Raw genomic sequence first — 18374 nt, 5'->3', positions numbered from 1 at the left:
GTTACTCCGTGTGGTTTGACCTTCATTAGAACCATCTGTGTGGAACCTCCTGAATTCAGAGTAATATTCTTTACTATTTGAATGTAATGAGCTTATTTCATGATATGGCTTAAGAAAGCAACATCAAAAGCAGTATTTGGTGTCTGTGGACTAATTGCATTCAGGTTCATCCATGCAGACGGAATTCTCTAGTTTTACTCCCACCAACTAGAGAGAATTTCCTTGGCACGTGTAAAAATAACTTTGAGAGGATGATAATATGGGATGCTGTTGTAGTACCTTGCATATGTGCCCTGAAATGTGTCTGTTCATTTGTACAATCTGATTTGCAGTCTATTAGCATATGGGTAACTTTGAAAACATGTTACCTGAAAAAAACTACGCTATTGAATTTTGATCTCAGAGTTAGCTCAGAAAAAAATATTTTTTCTCTGAGAGACATAGTATGTTTCAATGCTTATGATTGAGATGATTTATGAGCAATATTTATGATGGCTTTCATAAGGGGATTTTTATTTTAATGTCCACATCTGCTGTGTATACCTTAGGAAGCTGCAGCTCATCTGACAGAGAATACCTGGTGGAATACTTAGATGGCATTGGGGTATTTTTATATAATAGTTCCTTTGGGCATGTATCTGTTTATATGAGAGATTCTGACACTTATTAGAATGTCCTTCTGTTACAAGGTTTCAAAAAAATTAACAAATATTAATTTGCTGCTCTGGGAAGTACTGTTGTTTGCTCTTGCTTTTCTAGGAGTCAGACTGCTGGGACAGGAGCTCCTGGTTTGGTTAAATATGAGTAAATTGCCACAGGTTAGACTCTCAGATACAGAGTGTCAGTGCTGGTTATCGGTTGTGTAACAAGTCATGGCAATTATGAGGATTTTTTTTTTTTATTCTACTTGCGACTTCTGTTTTGTGTTTGAAAGTTTTTATCTGGGGAAACAAGCTTTTAAAACTAAAATGTTAAATTGGCAACACTTAGGTTCTGAAAGGAGTATCAAACATGATACATAATAAGGCTTCATAGGGCAGCTCTAACTTGTAACTTTTGACTTCTACTGTGAGCACAATAAATAGATCTCGCTGAAAAAGCAAACATTGCCCACTAGTTAAGAGTATGTCTCAGGATGGAAAGTTTGGTCATATGAAACCTAGTGCATACTTCAACATGTTAAACATTTGATCTGTGCTGTGCTAAGTGAGGTTGTCCAAAGGAAAAATAGAACTGACAAAAACCTCTGCTCAGGGCTTTTAAAGAAACATCTGAGTCCAGTCTTTACTTTGCCTCGTTGATACTCATTTGGAGGAACTGCATAAAAGGATTTTGTGATTAGTTTTGATTTTGTAGGTGGCTCCTGCTGTTTTAAACTGTTTGAAACTAATGTGCGGTTTTGTATATGCTCTCACTTCTGGAACTGTGGCTGATAGTGGTTTGGAGTGGTATGGCTCCTCATTTGGAGGAAGGTTGACTTTGAGAAGATAGTAATTTTTATGAGTTGAAAGTCAAATGTTTGTGTATATTTCCAGGATGTGATTAGAATGCAACAGAGACATTCAGTTACCTTTTCAACTTCATTTTTTTGGTGTACTTTTTTGGTATATCCTAGGGTAAAACAGCCTGTCCTTTTGGTTCTTAGTATGATTACTGAGGAAGCAGTAATTCTGCTTTTTTTATATGCTGTGCAATTTGCCTTTACATAACTTGTATATGAAGTGAATTTAAGAAAGTAAAAAATTGTTCAAGGTGTCAATATTGCATTGGTCAGCTTATGTACATTTAAATTTTATAGCCAAACTCCTCGGGATGGTCTGGAGAAACTGACTTGCAGATTTCAGCATTGTCTGGATACCATTCCAGTTGTGTTATTGGTTGATTTTTGACTTAGGAAGCGAGAGTTCCTGCAGCAGTTAAAATAACCATTTTTTTCAAACTGGAAATCATCATTCTCGCATGCACACGAAGCTGCCAAAGTTCAGAAAACAAGACAAGTAACATCTTTACTACAAAGTGATAGGAGTTTGTAAGAGCAACTTCGGATTTCATTGGAGTTGCATATATAAGTATTTTGTATATTCACTGTTCATCTGCTTAGCTATCAGTAATTTGAAGGACAGTAGAATTTTGTCAAGCTGCTTGAAACAGGGCTTGGACTTCTGAAACAGGGAGGATGTTCATAACTTTCAGGTTTTATCAATATGAATTCTGAAATGTTTGTTTAAAATGTTTGTTTAAAATGCAGTTTAGTGGTTTATTTCAGAAGGTAAGTGTCGTTGGCCCCCAAATTTTTTTGAATGTGCATATATGCTGCTAACCATGTGTTCAGCAGCAAACGAATTCTGAAATACACAGGTGTGTTAGGTTTTTAACACTGCTCTCTCACTGTATTTTGTGTAACTTGTTTTTCCGTGCGTGGTTTTCTCACATGTATGATAGCACAGGAAAGTTGTGTTCAGTCCTGGTTTAAAAGTGTGCTCAACCTTCAAAAAGTGAAGACTTTTTTCTTGTAGGTTTGGTAGATACTAAAACCTAAAGTACAGGTATGCTCAGGAATATATTTTCCTTGGAGTGTGTTATTGGTAAAGTTTTGAGCTTGAAGGATTTATTGCATGACTTTTGTTATTATTTTTTGGTATTTTAGTAGGTCCTTTGAGGGGAACAGCCTTTTACTTAAATTGCTAAACTTAAAATAGTTGCTCTTCCTACTAACTACAACTTCGGAATTGATTATAATGGGCATTGCAATATACTTTTAGTAAGATCTGGTAATTACCATATGTAGGTCTCTATTTTAACTTTGCCTAGTGCAGTGGTAAATTCTCACCCTCATATGGCAGTAAAATGCCTCTGTGTCATCCAGTACTTTAACAGAAAAACTTCCACATTGGTTTGCAGATGCCAAGTTTCAGGGTATGTTTTAGAGTTTTGTGGACACTGTACTGCTGCTCATCATGTTTCATCTGGTTTATTAATCAATAAAAGACTTAAATTATTTGCCCTGCTGTTTCCTCATCTCTTCTTGCATCTGATCCACCTGCACTTTTGCTGACTGTGCAGTTCATTGTCTTGTTCTGAGCTTCTGCTTGGCTCATCAAAAAGGTTCTCCTTATTGGACCTTGATTGTCAGTTTTTTCTATCATATTATTAGTACGAGGGTTATTATTCTTGTGTGTGTGCCCTGAGTATTTTATGTTAGCAGCATTTAATTAATTTTACAAGGTGGTTTTGGAACTACAGTTTTCACCTCTCTGTTTTGAAGATATTTCTCAATAAATAGTACTTGATTTTTTGTCATCTAATTAACTTCCTTTATTCTTAAATTAAAAAAGTTTGGTGGTTTTTTTTTTTGAAGTTTTAAGGTGTACAACTTTTGAGCTATCTAAATGTCATACTTTTTATGTTAAAATCTTCAATAAAGTTACAACAGTAGCTTGATTTGTATTTTGATGATTGTTTTTTCAGGAAATGTATGAGGTTGCCAAGAAGCTTTGCTCCTTTTGTGAAGGTCTTGTACATGATGAACATCTTCAGCATCAAGGCTGGGCTGCCATAATGGCCAACTTGGAAGATTGTACAAACTCTTATCAAAAGCTGCTTTTCAAGTTTGAAAATGTGTATTCAAGCTATTTGCAGTCCATAGATGATATCAAATTGAAACTTACACAGTAGGTTTACTATTAAATTCATTCTTAATCTCCAAATTTACTCTATTTTAAACTTAGTTTTTTAAGTGTTTTATATCTGGTGCTTATTCTGATTAAACAAGCATGTGTTTGTTTGATTGTGTGTCATGGAGAATGTTCTTCTTGTTCTGTGCTAGTTACTTTTTTTAACTGACATTTTTCCTTTCATTTATCAGCACAAAGAAACCTGTATTGAATTATGTGGGAGATAAACTCATTAATGAACAGCTGCTTAAGAGCTGGAGTCATTCCAAATGTGCACTACAAAAAATGAGATAATAAATTTAGACATTAGTATTTTTAAGTACCTATTTACACTTTTGAATTAATTGATTTTTAGTAACTTGAACTGATATTAAGAAGTACAATCTGTGTTGAAAATATGAAGTCATAACACAAACTTTTGAGTGAATTTGTATTCCTTTGAATGGGATGGGGGGCATGTATCTAGATATATATACTGTGTGTGTGTGTGTCTGTACTTGTGTCCTGCAAAGGACTGGGTGTTACTTCAAAGAAAATCTTTCACATCTTTGCACTATAGTGTTGTGGTGTTTCTATGAGTGCTTTTCTTTGCAGAATATACATAGATACTGGACACTTAAAAAAATAAACCATAAATATATTTTATCTGTAAAAAAACACCTTGAGCTTCATAGCTTTTACCAAATAGAAACTATTCAAATTCTGCAAAAGTAGTCAGACAGAGAACACTCAAAGCTTTGATAATAAACATTGATATCCATGTGGATAGGAAACATAAGTCCCGGTTGTGTGTTTAAACAAAGAAGTAAGTGGGTGTGACTCAGTTTATCAAACTCTTTTTTTTATTGCAGTATAACTTAAAACTTTTATTTCGAGTTATAAGTTACAACTTTTCGTTGCAATGTACCCATAAGCTTGGAAGTTTAGAAGATGTCATACTCAGCAGTGGAAAAGAGCAAAAACTCTGATTTCTTTAGCTGTCTTTCCATGATGATGGTACTCAGCGCAGTAGTTTCAAAGGGTAGTTGCAAAATAACTTTGAAATCTGCTTCAATTCTAAAATGAATAGCAGTTCATATTGTTATTTTTTAGCTAAGATTTTGTGTTATATTGGCTTCTAGATACTGATGTTTTTTTCTTTTCACTTCTTAAAAAAAGCTTGGGTTCTGCTGTTTCTATCATGGCCAAGATACCACTGCTGGAGTGCCTGACAAGACACAGTTACAGAGAGTGTTTAGGAAGACTGGATTCTTCACCTGAACACGGAGGAGCAGAAAGTGAAGAAACTGAGGATAGGAAATCTGCTGAATTGGTGCTTTATCCTGATATATCTAAAGTGAACAGTAAATCAATGTTAGCGTCATTTTGCAAGTCAGTTGAACATTCAGCTTTGGAAGGCACAGAGCCTGAAAATGTAAAAGATGATAAGGAATCTGGTCAAAGTGCTACTGTCCAGGACAATGAAATGTCAGTAGAATTGAAAGATGATGATCAGCCTTCCTTCAATGTGTCTTTGTTAGACTGGATAAATGTTCAAGATAGACCTAATGATGTTGAATCCCTGGTCAGAAAATGTTTTGATTCTATGAGCAGGGTAAGTTAATAATTTTTTAAAAATCAAATTACATTCCATTGAATGCTGCTGCTTTTTTCCAGATGGAGGTGCTTTTGAAGTGATTGAACTCAGCTCTTTTGTAACTTGTTTCTCAGATAACTTTCTTAATGAAGGCCAAAGCAGAGACCGGGGAGGGATAAGTGTGGGGAAAGTGTTTTATGAGTTTGAGTGTTAAGAATCCGATCTTTAGGAAGATACATCATTTTACAATGAATGCTTGTTAAGAATCTGATCTTTAGGAAGATACATAATTTTACGGTGAATGCTTGTTATCTTGCTTATTTCTCAGCTAGCCATTTATTTTGGAAAGCCAAAAACTTCTTGTAGTGTATAAACGAAGTGGTACTACTGTTATTTCGTTGCCTTTTTCATAGAAACTACGTTTATAATAAAAGTAAAGATTTTCTTGGACCAAAATTAATGTTGAGTTCAAAATAGTTAAGCCTTTATTAAAATATAGAACAAATTCATATGGTCAATTGGGATAAATTTATATTCTATATCTCTGCATTCTTTATTAGCTGATACAGATGTGCTCAGAAGGGCTCAGTCAGTCTGTATTTCTGCTGGAAGAATACAACAGTGCTCACTTTACTTTCAAAATTATTATTTTAATCAGTGAGCATTAAAACCTTTTAAAATTCTTTTGCCTATAGTTTTCCTTCTTTATTTGCTTTCACTGTAGCTGATACTTCTTGCATTGTCTAGCCTTGTTTTCGTATGTATAATATACTATTGCAACACAACATAGGTTGAACAAAGGAAACAATTTATATTGTCTTTGACACTTTATTTCCTCTCTAAGGTAGGACTGGAAGACTGAATCAGTGATTTCTAAAACCCACCTGTTGTAGAGAACATCATGGTCTGGCTGGTTCTGTACATTGATATTTCAATTGTGTCTTAAAAGTAATTGGAGAATTTGGCTTAATATTAGGGGCTGTCTAAGATTTTAGTAGTACAGAAAAGGCTAAGGAAAAGATTGGACATGACAAGTTTTTCTTTAGTGAAAACAGTAATTGATTTTGTAAAATACTTCCTATTTTGCTGAAGTCTGAGACAGTCCTCTCTCCTGTTTGTTTAGTAATGCTATAAGGTATTTTCTACTATTTTAAAACAGGAGCAACAGAGCGCACTAGGTGGGTTGTGAGACAATAAATTCAATTTCTATGTAATATTAACAGAACACAAATGTAGTATGTTTTAAAAATCAGTATTTGAAGAGATGGACATTAAACAATTGCTTCCAAATAAACTATAGTGATCCAAAAGACACAAAAATGCAAAGAATACTTTGGTTAAGTACATACTCTACGTTTTTTGGTCAGCTTGTAGTCTTATCTGACACATATCACATGTTTTAGAGGTGCTGTCTTGTGTTTTGTGTTTTCTGTCCTTGTCTTATCTAAGATTAGGCAGAAAATTTTCGACTGTTGTAATTGTTTTGTTACTTTAGTCAATTTTTATGTTGAAAAATTGTGATTGAACCTGCAAAAAATGAAGTTTCTTTCTGTGTTCTTGGCATAAGCAGAATTGGCAGGTGGGGAAAGTGCTTCAGTCAGAGTATTCTGACTCACCAGAGCAGTTGTTATTGATCAGTCCTGGTCCATTTTGATTCACAAAAAAACCCCAAAGCTTTGAAGTAAAGCGTTCCTGATTCTCCTTAGGAAAACATTTATTTACTCTGTTTTGATAGCAGCACAGACAAAGGATTGCATCTTTACTTACCATTAGAATTAGTTGAAAACAGAAGTGGGCTGCAGCTGAAAAGGAAAAGAAAATCCTAAATAAATATCTTGCAGTTGAGGTGACACTCTAGTATAAAAAATGTTAGAATAATAGAATAAAATGGCACTAACTTTTAAAAATGGTTTTGACTGCATTCTCCCCATGCCCTTTCCTTCTTGAAAATATGAACCATACAAATGGTTTGTGATTGCACTTCTTATTTGGAAAACTGAATTCAGGTAAGATTTTCCTGAAAGCGTAAAGCACCAGAGTAAGAGCTTTATACGTTTGTTACTGGTAGTCGTGACATAACTGGTGTGTTGCACAGAGTGCTGCTGAGTTTCTGATGGTTCTAGCCTCTAGATGTTTCTACAAAAGGACACTTCTAATTGCAGAAACCTAGGCTGCAGTAAAAGCACTGGGTAAGTAGGTGCTAACCAGATGTTTTTGTTAAGTGCTGTTGTTGCCACTTACGTAAGAGGCTAGAAAAGGAAGATACTTTGAAAAGATGAAGAGAGTAGTATTATCTACCAATGAAAGTAGAGCTGGATCCTACAGATGCAGTTAGGCTAAAGACGGGATGAAAAGAGTGGATGGAGGAAATAGGCTAGAAGAGAATGAGAGGAATAGGCATTCTTTGTAAAAAGAGATAAAACATCATTAGTTTAAGAAGGTAAAAAGAAAAAAAACACCATATTGTTCTTCAGTATTTTGTTTGTTAAGAAACTCTTCTGGATGCTGCAGTGGACTAATTCAGGATGTCACAGGGAGTACTCCTGAATAGGGTGGCAGTGAAGTGAATCCTGTAAAATCAGTCTGGTTAAATACTTCTGTTACTGTTTCTTGAAGATGGACAAGTGACTTGAGAAAAGACCAAGATTCATAAGACATCAAATACTAAAAATTAACCTTTGTTTTCAGAGAATCTGGATGCATTTTGTCACATTAATAACAGCACTAGTTATTTATTCTAAGAAGTTTTGGGCTAATTACTAGTTTTTGGTACTTTCCCATTAAGCTGTTGGTTGGTTGGTTTTTTTCCTTTTTTTTTGTTTGAAGTAACTGGAAGACCTATTCTTTATAGGTGCTCCTTAATTTGTAAATGTTTCTACTCCCCAGATTCCTCTCTCCTCCCCCCCCAAAAAGGTTGTTTCCAGACTGAAGTGCTGTGTGTGAAAACTTAGTTAAGTGGTAGATTGAGGGGAAAATACACTTTTACTTATGTTACTGTTGAGTGAAATAAATGCTTTCTTTTTTGAAGGTTGATTTGTGTGCTCTGTAAGTGGGATAAAACCTGCATGTTGATGAAAGAAGCCAGTGCTGTGGCAGCCAATGTGACTTCACAAATAGCATCCTTTTCACTAGATTCTCCTATAAGAAAATACCATAACCATTTTGGATAAATTTGGGCAAATTTGTTCATCTTCTGCTAATACCTAATGGTTTTTACTATGTTCACGACTAATATATTGCAGGTTTACACTACACTCTGACCTTCATAAGATGTTGCAATTACTTACCTATGTTGTTGCTAGACGTCTAATTTTAATTTACTACTCATATAGTGAAGCTTGAAGAGTGACCCTTAATATCTGTGGGCATTGGTAGACTCTTAATGTTTCAAATACTTCTTTCTTTCTGGATAATGGTCTATGAAGGAATATTATGAAATAACTTTTAAAATGTTTCTGTTAGGGAAAAAACGCTCTAGCTAAAAATATGACAACTATACTGTTTTTCTATGGGGTCTTTTCCAGTTGCTTGGAAATTATCTGCTTGTCTAAGTAGTTAGTTAAAACATTTATTTAGTGGGAAAAGATTGATGGCTCTTCAGCTTTTTCTCACTACCCTCCCTTCTGCACTTTCCATTGAGTCGCGTTCATGATTGGTTTTGATTGTAGCCGTATGGACTCTATCCCAGGTCAAACTGCCCATTAGCTATAAAGTGCCTCTTCCCTCTGCACCTTGCCTTGTCCCCTCAACCAGTGTCTCTTCCCTTTATAAGGATTCAGATTTCAGTGATGGTCTGGTTGGAGTACTTCAGAAAAATTCATGCTGTGATACAGAATCCTCATACTCATTTACTCAGACTTCTGAAACAAGATGATAGAAGTAGTCACACATTAGATTAAAAAAAAAAAACAAAAATATTGAGGTTAAAAAACCTCATTTAACTAACTTAAATCACCTTTCAGTGTGTCAGCAACTAATAAACCTTTTTTTTTAGCTTGATCCAAGGATCATCCAACCCTTTCTGGCAGAATGTCGCCAAACTATCGCCAAACTAGATAATCAGAACATGAAGGCTATTAAAGGTCTTGAGGATAGACTCTATGCATTGGACCAGATGATAGCAAGCTGCAGCAGACTGGTGAATGAACAAAAAGAACTTGCTCAGGTAATACACAATTGTAGATTTTTCATGTGTGTATGCTGTTAAAATTACAATGAAACAATTGCATGTCATTATGCAAGATAGTTTTCAACGTATCCCATTGAGGTTGGTCAATAAGATGCTATTTCATAATAATTTGACATTTAAATACTGGCAGTTTTTACATCATGTTGTCATATTTTCACATGGTTTAAAGCTACAGCTAGGAAATCAGAACTTTAGTTGGATATACGGAACAAGAATTAAGTGGATCAGTTTCAATTTTGAAGGGAATATTGAATTCTTGGTAATTTGTCACTCAGTGATACAAGATCAGGGAATAGGTTAATGGTTGATCATCAGTCTTGTAGTGAGGAGAGGAGTGTGCCTTCACTGAACAGTATAATTTTGAGTGATAAGAAATTAGATTAAAGACTATTTTAAATATCAAATATGTAGCTCCTATTTTCAGAAAACACTCCAGTGTCATATGAAAGTTATTTTATTAAATACAGTTTCTGTAAAGAGCTTCAGTTAACTTGATAGTTAAGATTGTCCTTTAATACGTTGTTTGCTACTGAAAGTAAATAAAGGTCTATTTGGCAATACATGACGATGTTCAGATTTTCACCATGACCTTGGAGCTGGGACTCTGAAGAAAGGCATAAGTTTTTTACTCCTGGTTGCACACTGGTATATTATTAGTAGGAATAAATGATCAACCTTGCCTCCCAATTTAGGGGGGAGGGGAGCTAGACCCCCCCCTTTTGAGGAGGGCAGTGCTGGACTGAGAGTTGTGTAGGACCCAGGCTCCCTGTTGCATCTGGTCTGGTATGTAAAGGTGGGTGCTATCAGTACTTCTGTCAGCATTGTTTAAAAGTGGAGCTTGTCTCCAGAAAAATTCAATGAGTAAGTTTAGAAGCAAGTTTGTGCTAAATCTCGGTCTTTTGGCGTTCATATTGTAGGCCAGTGCTAAATCAAAGGGAATTTATTTAGCACGATGGCTAAGCTAGTCTTCCCATCCCTGTGCTTGGTTGCCCTATATTGTGAGTGGTGCTTTTAGCTATTTTTTCCTTCTTCACTTGGCTGAAGAGCCTACCTCAAGTTTACCAATCCCACTTTGGAGTGAAAAACCTAACAGTCAGATGGAAAGAGACTTCGTCACCTTGTTTAAATGCTACTATAAATTTAGAATTTGTACCTTTTCAAGACTTGGCAGAGACTTCAACTTTCAAATCTTCGTCCTTGCCATTTCTTTTTATAAATTGTCTATTCCTTTACTTATGATGTAAGGGTGCATTCTGCATGCAAATAAGATGTGTGGCTGTGATCTTGGCTCTCGAGAAGAGCTAGATTTGTGTGAATTTCTTTATGCAAGAAATACAAATTCTTTAGCCCACAGTAGTCTTGAACATGCTCTAAGTTGATGTCAAATCTTGCAAATGCCAGAAGTTAGGAAGATGGTTGTTAGCAGAAGTTAGAATGATGGTTGATCCCCTCCATTGTAGTAATTATGTTTCTGCTGCATTAAATTTTGTGGTCTTTCACGGGTGTTGGTTAGTTGTGTAAAGTTCTATTAGGGTTCTGTTGGTAACTGTTTGGTAGTGAAATATGGAACAAGATTGATTTGGACTGGAAAGAAAGCAACTTTGACACTTGCTTTTTTCTTCATATATGATTCTGTTATAATTCTCAATGGTTACAGTAAGTTTGTTAAAATACTTGCATTCTTAGAGAAGATGTATCACTTTCATGCTTTTTGATTGTCACAAAGCTTGTGTAACAAATGTCTCTCTTGCTCCAGGGATTTTTGGCAAATCAGAAGAGAGCTGAGAACTTGAAAGATCCTTCTGTGCTACCTGATTTGTGTTTGAGTCATGCAAATCAGCTGATGATTATGTTAACTAATCACAGAAAACTGTTAGATATTAAACAGAAATGTACCACTGCCAAACAGGAGCTTGCAAATAATCTGCAAGTCAGACTGAAGTAAGTTAAAACTTTTCAACTTCATGTTACTTCCACTTGCAGGAAGGTGTTTAAGGATTGTGTGTCTTAAGGAAATTATTACTATGAAAAAGTCAAGAGTGCATATCTTCTAGTGTCTTTGTTAGTATATATTCCTGATTGCTTAATGTTGACTCGTTTGTATTTGTTGTTTCACTTTTGCTTCACTTCTGTCAATAAAAGCAATTTTATATGTTTTTATTACTTATGGGATATACCTCCATCTTACGGCTTCTCTGGTGGCAAAGTTGCTGTAATGTTTCTCCTCAAGCACACCAGTTGATTACCTTCTCACTAGTTACCCTGTGGTTTAATTATGTTGGTGTCTGTGCCTGAAATCTGCCTATTGACTGTATGATTAAGGGAATTGAAGATGCGGTTACAAGATATGAGAATTTGTGTTACAAGGGCTGTTGCTTGTAGTGCGTGAGTATGTTGTGTGAACTTCCCAAACAGTGTTGTGTTCTTATTTCTTTGACAGCATTCCAACCTTTAATACCTCCTGCTAAAGCTTTTCAATAAGTATTTTTAAGATTTATAAACAAAAAGTAGTGATTTTTTTTCTCAGGATGTATCAGCTTTTTTAAATTCTACTGGAGTAAGTTGTATTATTACTATTTCTAAGGTTATTTATGCTTAAGAACTTGTCAAAAACAATGTCTTAACTCAAATGGTGGTAGATGTTCATTTTTGATCACTAATGTGGATATTCTACTGTGAGAAACTAATGGGAATCTGCAAGGTGACTACTGAATTCTGAATAGCTTGGTACTTTGTTAGCTTGTTGTTGTCCCGTGTGAAATGATGGCATTGTTCATTTCATCCATTGTTCATTTCCATTCAGACATGTTGCTAATCTAATTTAAATGAAAAAAAAAATTGCTAAGATGTGATCTTCTAAAGTGTAATCTACTTTTGTAGGTGGTGTTGTTTTGTAATGCTTCATGCTGACCAAGATGGAGAGAAACTACAAGCACTGCTTCGTCTTGTAACAGAGCTCCTAGAAAGGGTCAAAGTTGTAGAGGCTCTCAGCACTGTTCCTCAGATGTACTGTTTAGCTGTTGTTGAGGTTGTGAGGAGAAAAATGTTCATAAAACACTACAGGGAGGTAAGTAAATAAAACTTTGAGACCAAACCTTTGTATCAGCATATAAATTACAAGTAACTACATATTTTCCCCTTTCACAGTGGGCAGGTGCTTTAATAAAAGATGGGAAACATCTATATGAAGCTGAAAAGGCAAAAAGGGAATCTTTCGGTAAACTCTTTAGTAAGTACTTTGTCTTTGTGAAATTGACTTGTGTTGAAGTATATCTCTTGTCTTTGTAGTTAAAATATTTTCATTATATTCTAATTTCAATACCCGAAAAAAAAATTTTACTCAAGTAGGATGTGCATGCTGCTCTATTACAAACAAAGTATTTTTCTATTAATAAAATCATTTAATTATTCATATAGATTATCCAAAATAACGTGAAAGTTGTGATTAATGTTTGTAAAACATAAGATTTCTCATTACCACGTTTGAATGCAATTTGTGCTTAAACATGCTTTGTGAGCTTTATTGTTCTTTTAAATAACACTTCTAAAACTGTTACTGAATATTTGGCTACTGCTATGACTTCCTCTGTACTACTCCAGAAAAATCCAAGAACTAAGACCCATGTCTAAAGACCTTCACCAGAAGTTTTTTTTTAAAAAAAATATTAAAAATAACGATTCTGCTCAAAGAATTCTGATTACTTTCTCTGCAAAGTCTGCAACTTATGTTCTGAATGGACAGATAAAATGAGAAAATTGAACAAAAGTTTATCAAATTTTTTTGGAAAGGAGATGAGGAAGATTACAGTGAAAATTTCAAAAATAAGTTGAAGCTTTTGCCTGTGTGAACATTAAGGAAAAAGAGGCTTCCGTGAAGGGAGTTCTGCTTGAATGGTGGGTTTTGCCTGATGTTCTGTGGTCATTTGCAATTTTATGTAATCAACAATATAAGTAGTAGTTCTTTCAAATGTACTTCAGCTCTTAAACTGCAGTAACTTCAATTGGTTTCTCTTGAGACAATGTTGCATTTCTTCCTTTAAATAAGTTGTTTGTGTTTTTTCTTCAGGGAAGTCCTTTCTAAGGAATCGTTTGTTTAGAGGACTTGACTCCTGGCCTCCATCCTTTTGTGTATGTACTCATATATTTGGGTTTGTTTAATTTCTATAGTTTCATAAATTATAAACCTGAGCTTAATTCATTGAAGCTGTATGCCTTTCACATTGCTGTGACACAAATGAAAAAGCTGGCAGCTAGTGTTCTTGCCATTTCAAGTGACCTATATTAACATTGGTTTGTAACAGTGCAGTGGGAGAGGAAATGTCAACTCTCCTTTTTAGCAGTCTTTTTTTAGTCCATGGTATTGAAAAAAAAAAAACCTGCTGTTAATGGTCAGAAAAAAGAAGCAAGGAGGAATAATTTGTTCATCTAATTGCCTTGTGAATAATAGAACAATAAAATTAATTGGATGGTAAAAGCAAGTAAAAGGTTTCCATGTTTTCTGATAATCACTGGATGAGTGGAAAAGCATTTTTGTCTCATAGTTGGCTGATAACATGAGGGCATTGTAATTCAGCATTGCCTGTTAGCTTTGATTTGATATAGCTTGGTTAATTGAAGCAAGCTAACTCCCTGATTCTAATGTTGCCATCTCACTTTGCCTTTTTAACCTTTTCAGCTTTTCCTTTTCAGCTGTGTTTTATTTAAAGGGTACTTGGAAAATAAGAATGCTCCTCATTTCAATGTTCCAAATACTGAACTGAATTAATATTTGTATGTGTAGCAGCACAATAAATCTTCAGTGCCATGTCTTATCCCTTAACTTATAAACATGTCCATAATGTTTATGAAGCTTGGTAATAGGGAGGAAGTTGGACTAGATACTCATTGTAGGTCCCTTCCAACTGAAATACTCTATTCTACTGCTGCCCAAGCACTATGGATAGTTAGTCATTACAAATGTAAGGGGTTTTTTTTTTTTAGGGGAACAGGACCAGACATGGTTTCTTAAAAATTAAAAATCTTTTGAGAAAGAGATCAGTTTACTGCTAACTTTTCTGTGTTATTTATGAAGCTCTTTTAAATCCTTCTTTAGTAATCTGATACTTATCTTTACAACAATGTGTAAATTAATATCTTATTTGCAGACACGAAAACCTCGCAGATTTGACAGTGAGCTTCCAGATATCTCATTGAGTGACTTGCAGTTTTTGCAGTCTTTCTGTCCTTCAGAAGTACAGCCATTACTCAGGTAAAGCACCTTTTACACTTTGTGTGTTACAGAAATAATTCTCCTGGGGGTCCCATCCCCATCAGTTTTCTACCCCCTTAGGTCATTTTCCATAAAAACAGACAAGGGTATTTTCTAATCTGTTACCATTCTTAAGCAGTGATCTTCACTGACTTAATGCAGATACATTATATACTCATGCTCTGATGATTTGTACATATCTATTCTGTATTGAGATATAAAGGATTTTGAGTGTTCCTTTGAGCTGCCTCATAGCTAAAAGCAAAAAAAAAAACATCATCAGTTTTAAACTGAAATAAACTCATAACTATGTTTTGTCAGATCAGAATGAGATTTGATCCTTTTTCTTTTGCTCTTTGTTGTGTGGTGTTCTGGAGGAAATAAAATAAATGTCTTTAGCTCAGCATGAGATCATAGAGATCTTCTATATTCAATTACTACTTTTTCTCTGATTTTACTAAACTGATTTTACTAAAAAGTGTATTCTCTTAAGTGCCTCTGCTTTCTATGGAAATCCATCATTTTGAGTAGAAGCTCTATTTATATGTTTCTTACTTCCCAACAATGAGGCAGACATGCATATGCAGACAGGAAAGCTACTGGTTTGTCTCACAAGCAATTTACAGGATTAGTTCCTTATCTGGAACTTGGACTGTTAGCCTGAGGTTCCAGACTCAGAGCAGTCAAGGGGGAGAGAAATACCAACTAAAATAATGGGCCAGAAATGGGCAGTGGCAAGTTCTGTTCAGCCTAGGAGGAGATCTATCAGTATGATCACATTCAGATGTTGCATGTATCATCATCCTTCTCCTCAAAGAGATCTGCAGTTAGAGATTTGCTGAGATTACTTTTTTTTTGGTTTGGTTTGGTTTTTTTGCCCCCAAGGCAAAAAGCTGGGATTGCATTTACAAAGGTAAATGCAAGAGGACGATGCTTTGCTGCCATCTGTCAGGTTCACCAACAGTGTCAGCCTAATACCTGTTATTGGTGCATAAGGCACGAGCTGAATTCACTGCTTTTTCACCTGTATTTTGGACTGGCATTCTTTTTTTTTATTCAGAATTCCTGTCTATCTTTATGGTGGTGTTGGTGGAGTTAACAAGTGTAGTGAGCTTAGTCAGCTTGACAATGGATTTGCCATAGGTCATGTTATAGCTGATCTACCCTTTTAAATTCTCTTGTGCTCCTAGGCTTGCTCCTCATCAATTTTGTGGGGAAAAAAGTGCAACTGTAGGATCTTTTTCCTAATGTTTGCTTGATGTTTTGATTTGTGAGAATTTTACAACCTTCCTGGTGGTTTTTACTGAGTTCAGGAAGAATTTTGCCCTGCTTTTGTCAGAAAACCAGTCACTGACTAAGATGTTTTAGCAGGTTTGAATTGTAGTGACATAGCTTTCCACTTGATGGCAATAGAGGTGGGATTATGTCATATTCCTCGTGGTTTCTGGGCTTGGGGTTGCATTTGGTGAAAATACAGGATAGTGGTGAGCTTGCAACTCCAGTGGGCAAAAGCTGTCATACACCTTGGGTAGATGCTGATCTCAGAAGAAACTTGAGAGCAGAACTTTCTTTGGTATTTTCATTTAACATGTAAAGAGCAAGCAATAAGCCAAACTGAGACCCAGCACAAAGTCCTTTTCTATTAGCACTGAACCTCTCAGCTGCATAATTAAAATGATGTTTTAATTTACTTAGTGCTTCAATCTTCTGAAATTATGTGTTTGAGCAATTAATAGAAATCTTAATTCTACAAAAATACACTGGATACCACTTGCCCTATATATTGAACAGAGAGTGCAGAATACATTGAAGTGTAATCTGCTTTTACTGTATTGTTTGTTTAAATGAACTCTTACTTCATGTTTTCATCTTATCTTGCAACACTTGAAATGTGATCACGACACATTAATCAGTCGTTTAATTTAGGTTACCTATCACGAAAATAAAATAGTAGAGAATTAATTGCTTCTTCGAAGGAAGAGCTGGATTGGAGAGAATCCAACTGGAGACGAGAATAGAGCAATTTGCAAACACAAGTGCTTCAATTAGAGATTTAATCACTTCTGTTGCTGTCATTGTAACTCTAGGTACTACTGGGAAATGTTTTCCTTGGGAGGAAAGACTGGAATTACTTGCTCATCTTTGTGTTTATTATTATGCACTCCTTAAAAGCTCCCAAGTTTTTAATTTTAAACACAAATACCAGGGGGTCTTAGTAGACTTTTTTTTCTTTATAAAATAAATGAAATTAAGACCTTACCTTAAGTACAGACCTTATACAGAGGGAAGCTTAGTGTTGTTGAAATATACACATAATAATTTAATAGACTGGAATATTAAACTAACAATGTGGGGAAAAAGTAATCCTGTACTATTTTTAAGGGTTCCCATACTATGTGACTTTGAACCTCTTCACCAGCATGTACGTGCTCTACATAACCTGGTCAAGGCAGCACAGAGTTTGGATGAAATGTCACAAACCATTACAGACCTGCTGAATGAACAAAAGGTATTTTTGCTTTTCTTTATCAATAAAAAAGAGAATGTTATATTTAAAACAGTAGAATACTTTCATAATACTGTTTTATCAAACACTTTAGAATGCATCTTTGTTTTTCCCGATGTACAGATTAACTGCGTAAGTTTCCTTTCTAATTGTGAACTAGTAAATATTCTAAGAATATTGAACAGATAGTTGTATTCCACAGATGTTGTAGAAATAGAATTGCGCTGTTTATATTTTTGTTTTCTGTCGTTTTCAAATCTTTTGTCTGCAGTATGTGTGCATTCTGCCTTCATTGCTTTAGTTTGTATTCAGTGAATTTGTTACTTCTCTAGATTTCTGCATTGTTTCTTAGGTCCTTTTGGCACAAGCAGTTAAGATTTTAGGGCTTTGGTTGGCTGTTGTGCAGTCTTTTTCTTTTGAGTATAGAAGGAACAGATGGTAAAAAGATCTCTTCCTAGTTTCACTGCCTGTCAAACAGATTCCTTCCCCTAGAAACTGTTTCTGCCAATCATTTTTGCTTCTGTGCATGCAGCCTCTAACTTTCATAATACACCAAATAGGTTCCTTTTAGCTTCTGACTGTGGCTTCTCTCTGGGAAACTCTGGGTGAATTTAGCAATGCTTAAGTTTTTTGTGAAGTTGACTGCTTCAAATTGGGTTTCTTTTGCTGTAGAAAATCAGTAGGTTTTTGGGGGGAGCTGTGCAATGGTCTATGGTGTAAATTGTATGCACTTGGCTGACTGGAAGCATCTTATGTAACGGCTAAGATTATGGGCATGTTTAATTTTGAATAGCAATTTCCTGCTTAAACTAAGTGACATGAAGTTCTCTATTTTTTTCTCTGGGGTTTGGACAGGAGATTTATTGGAAATCTTTTATTTGTGTAAAATACGAAATCTGGACTGCTCTTTGTTCTGTAACATAGAAAAGGTGTGTCACTTAAGTAATTTCCCAGCTATTTTCTCTCTTCATAAAGATTGTTTTTCAAATGAACAGCCATTAAGAATAAGAATATTAGGGCCTGACCATTGTATTAGCCATTGAAATTGCTGGAAATGAAGAAATTCTGTGAAATCTTGGCATTTTCTGAACGTGCCCTTACAACAGACCTTGCTCTGAAATACAGAAGTTCGCTCCCATCATGGATTATCCTGAAATTTATCTTGTAAGAAACCAGGATAG

The 18374-nt window shown here is 35.2% G+C and overlaps 1 protein-coding gene across 2 annotated transcripts in view; it reads left to right on the top strand.

Annotated features, from left to right (window-relative positions):
* Window positions 1–18374, top strand: part of RB1CC1 (RB1 inducible coiled-coil 1) — a 68663-nt gene that overhangs the window by 25034 nt on the left and 25255 nt on the right. For both annotated transcript variants that reach the window (XM_032125159.1, XM_032125150.1), the window contains exons 6-14: window positions 3469–3671; window positions 4833–5268; window positions 9245–9415; window positions 11196–11380; window positions 12320–12506; window positions 12587–12668; window positions 13506–13567; window positions 14584–14687; window positions 17070–17196. In XM_032125159.1, the coding sequence (XP_031981050.1) occupies window positions 3469–3671; window positions 4833–5268; window positions 9245–9415; window positions 11196–11380; window positions 12320–12506; window positions 12587–12668; window positions 13506–13567; window positions 14584–14687; window positions 17070–17196 (1557 nt within the window). The remainder of the gene's footprint in view (window positions 1–3468; window positions 3672–4832; window positions 5269–9244; window positions 9416–11195; window positions 11381–12319; window positions 12507–12586; window positions 12669–13505; window positions 13568–14583; window positions 14688–17069; window positions 17197–18374) is intronic.

The sequence above is a fragment of the Corvus moneduloides genome, chromosome 1 (genome assembly GCF_009650955.1).
Source record: "Corvus moneduloides isolate bCorMon1 chromosome 1, bCorMon1.pri, whole genome shotgun sequence".
In the NCBI taxonomy this organism is placed as follows: Eukaryota; Metazoa; Chordata; class Aves; order Passeriformes; family Corvidae; genus Corvus; species Corvus moneduloides.
This window is presented reverse-complemented; position numbering and strand designations above follow the sequence as displayed.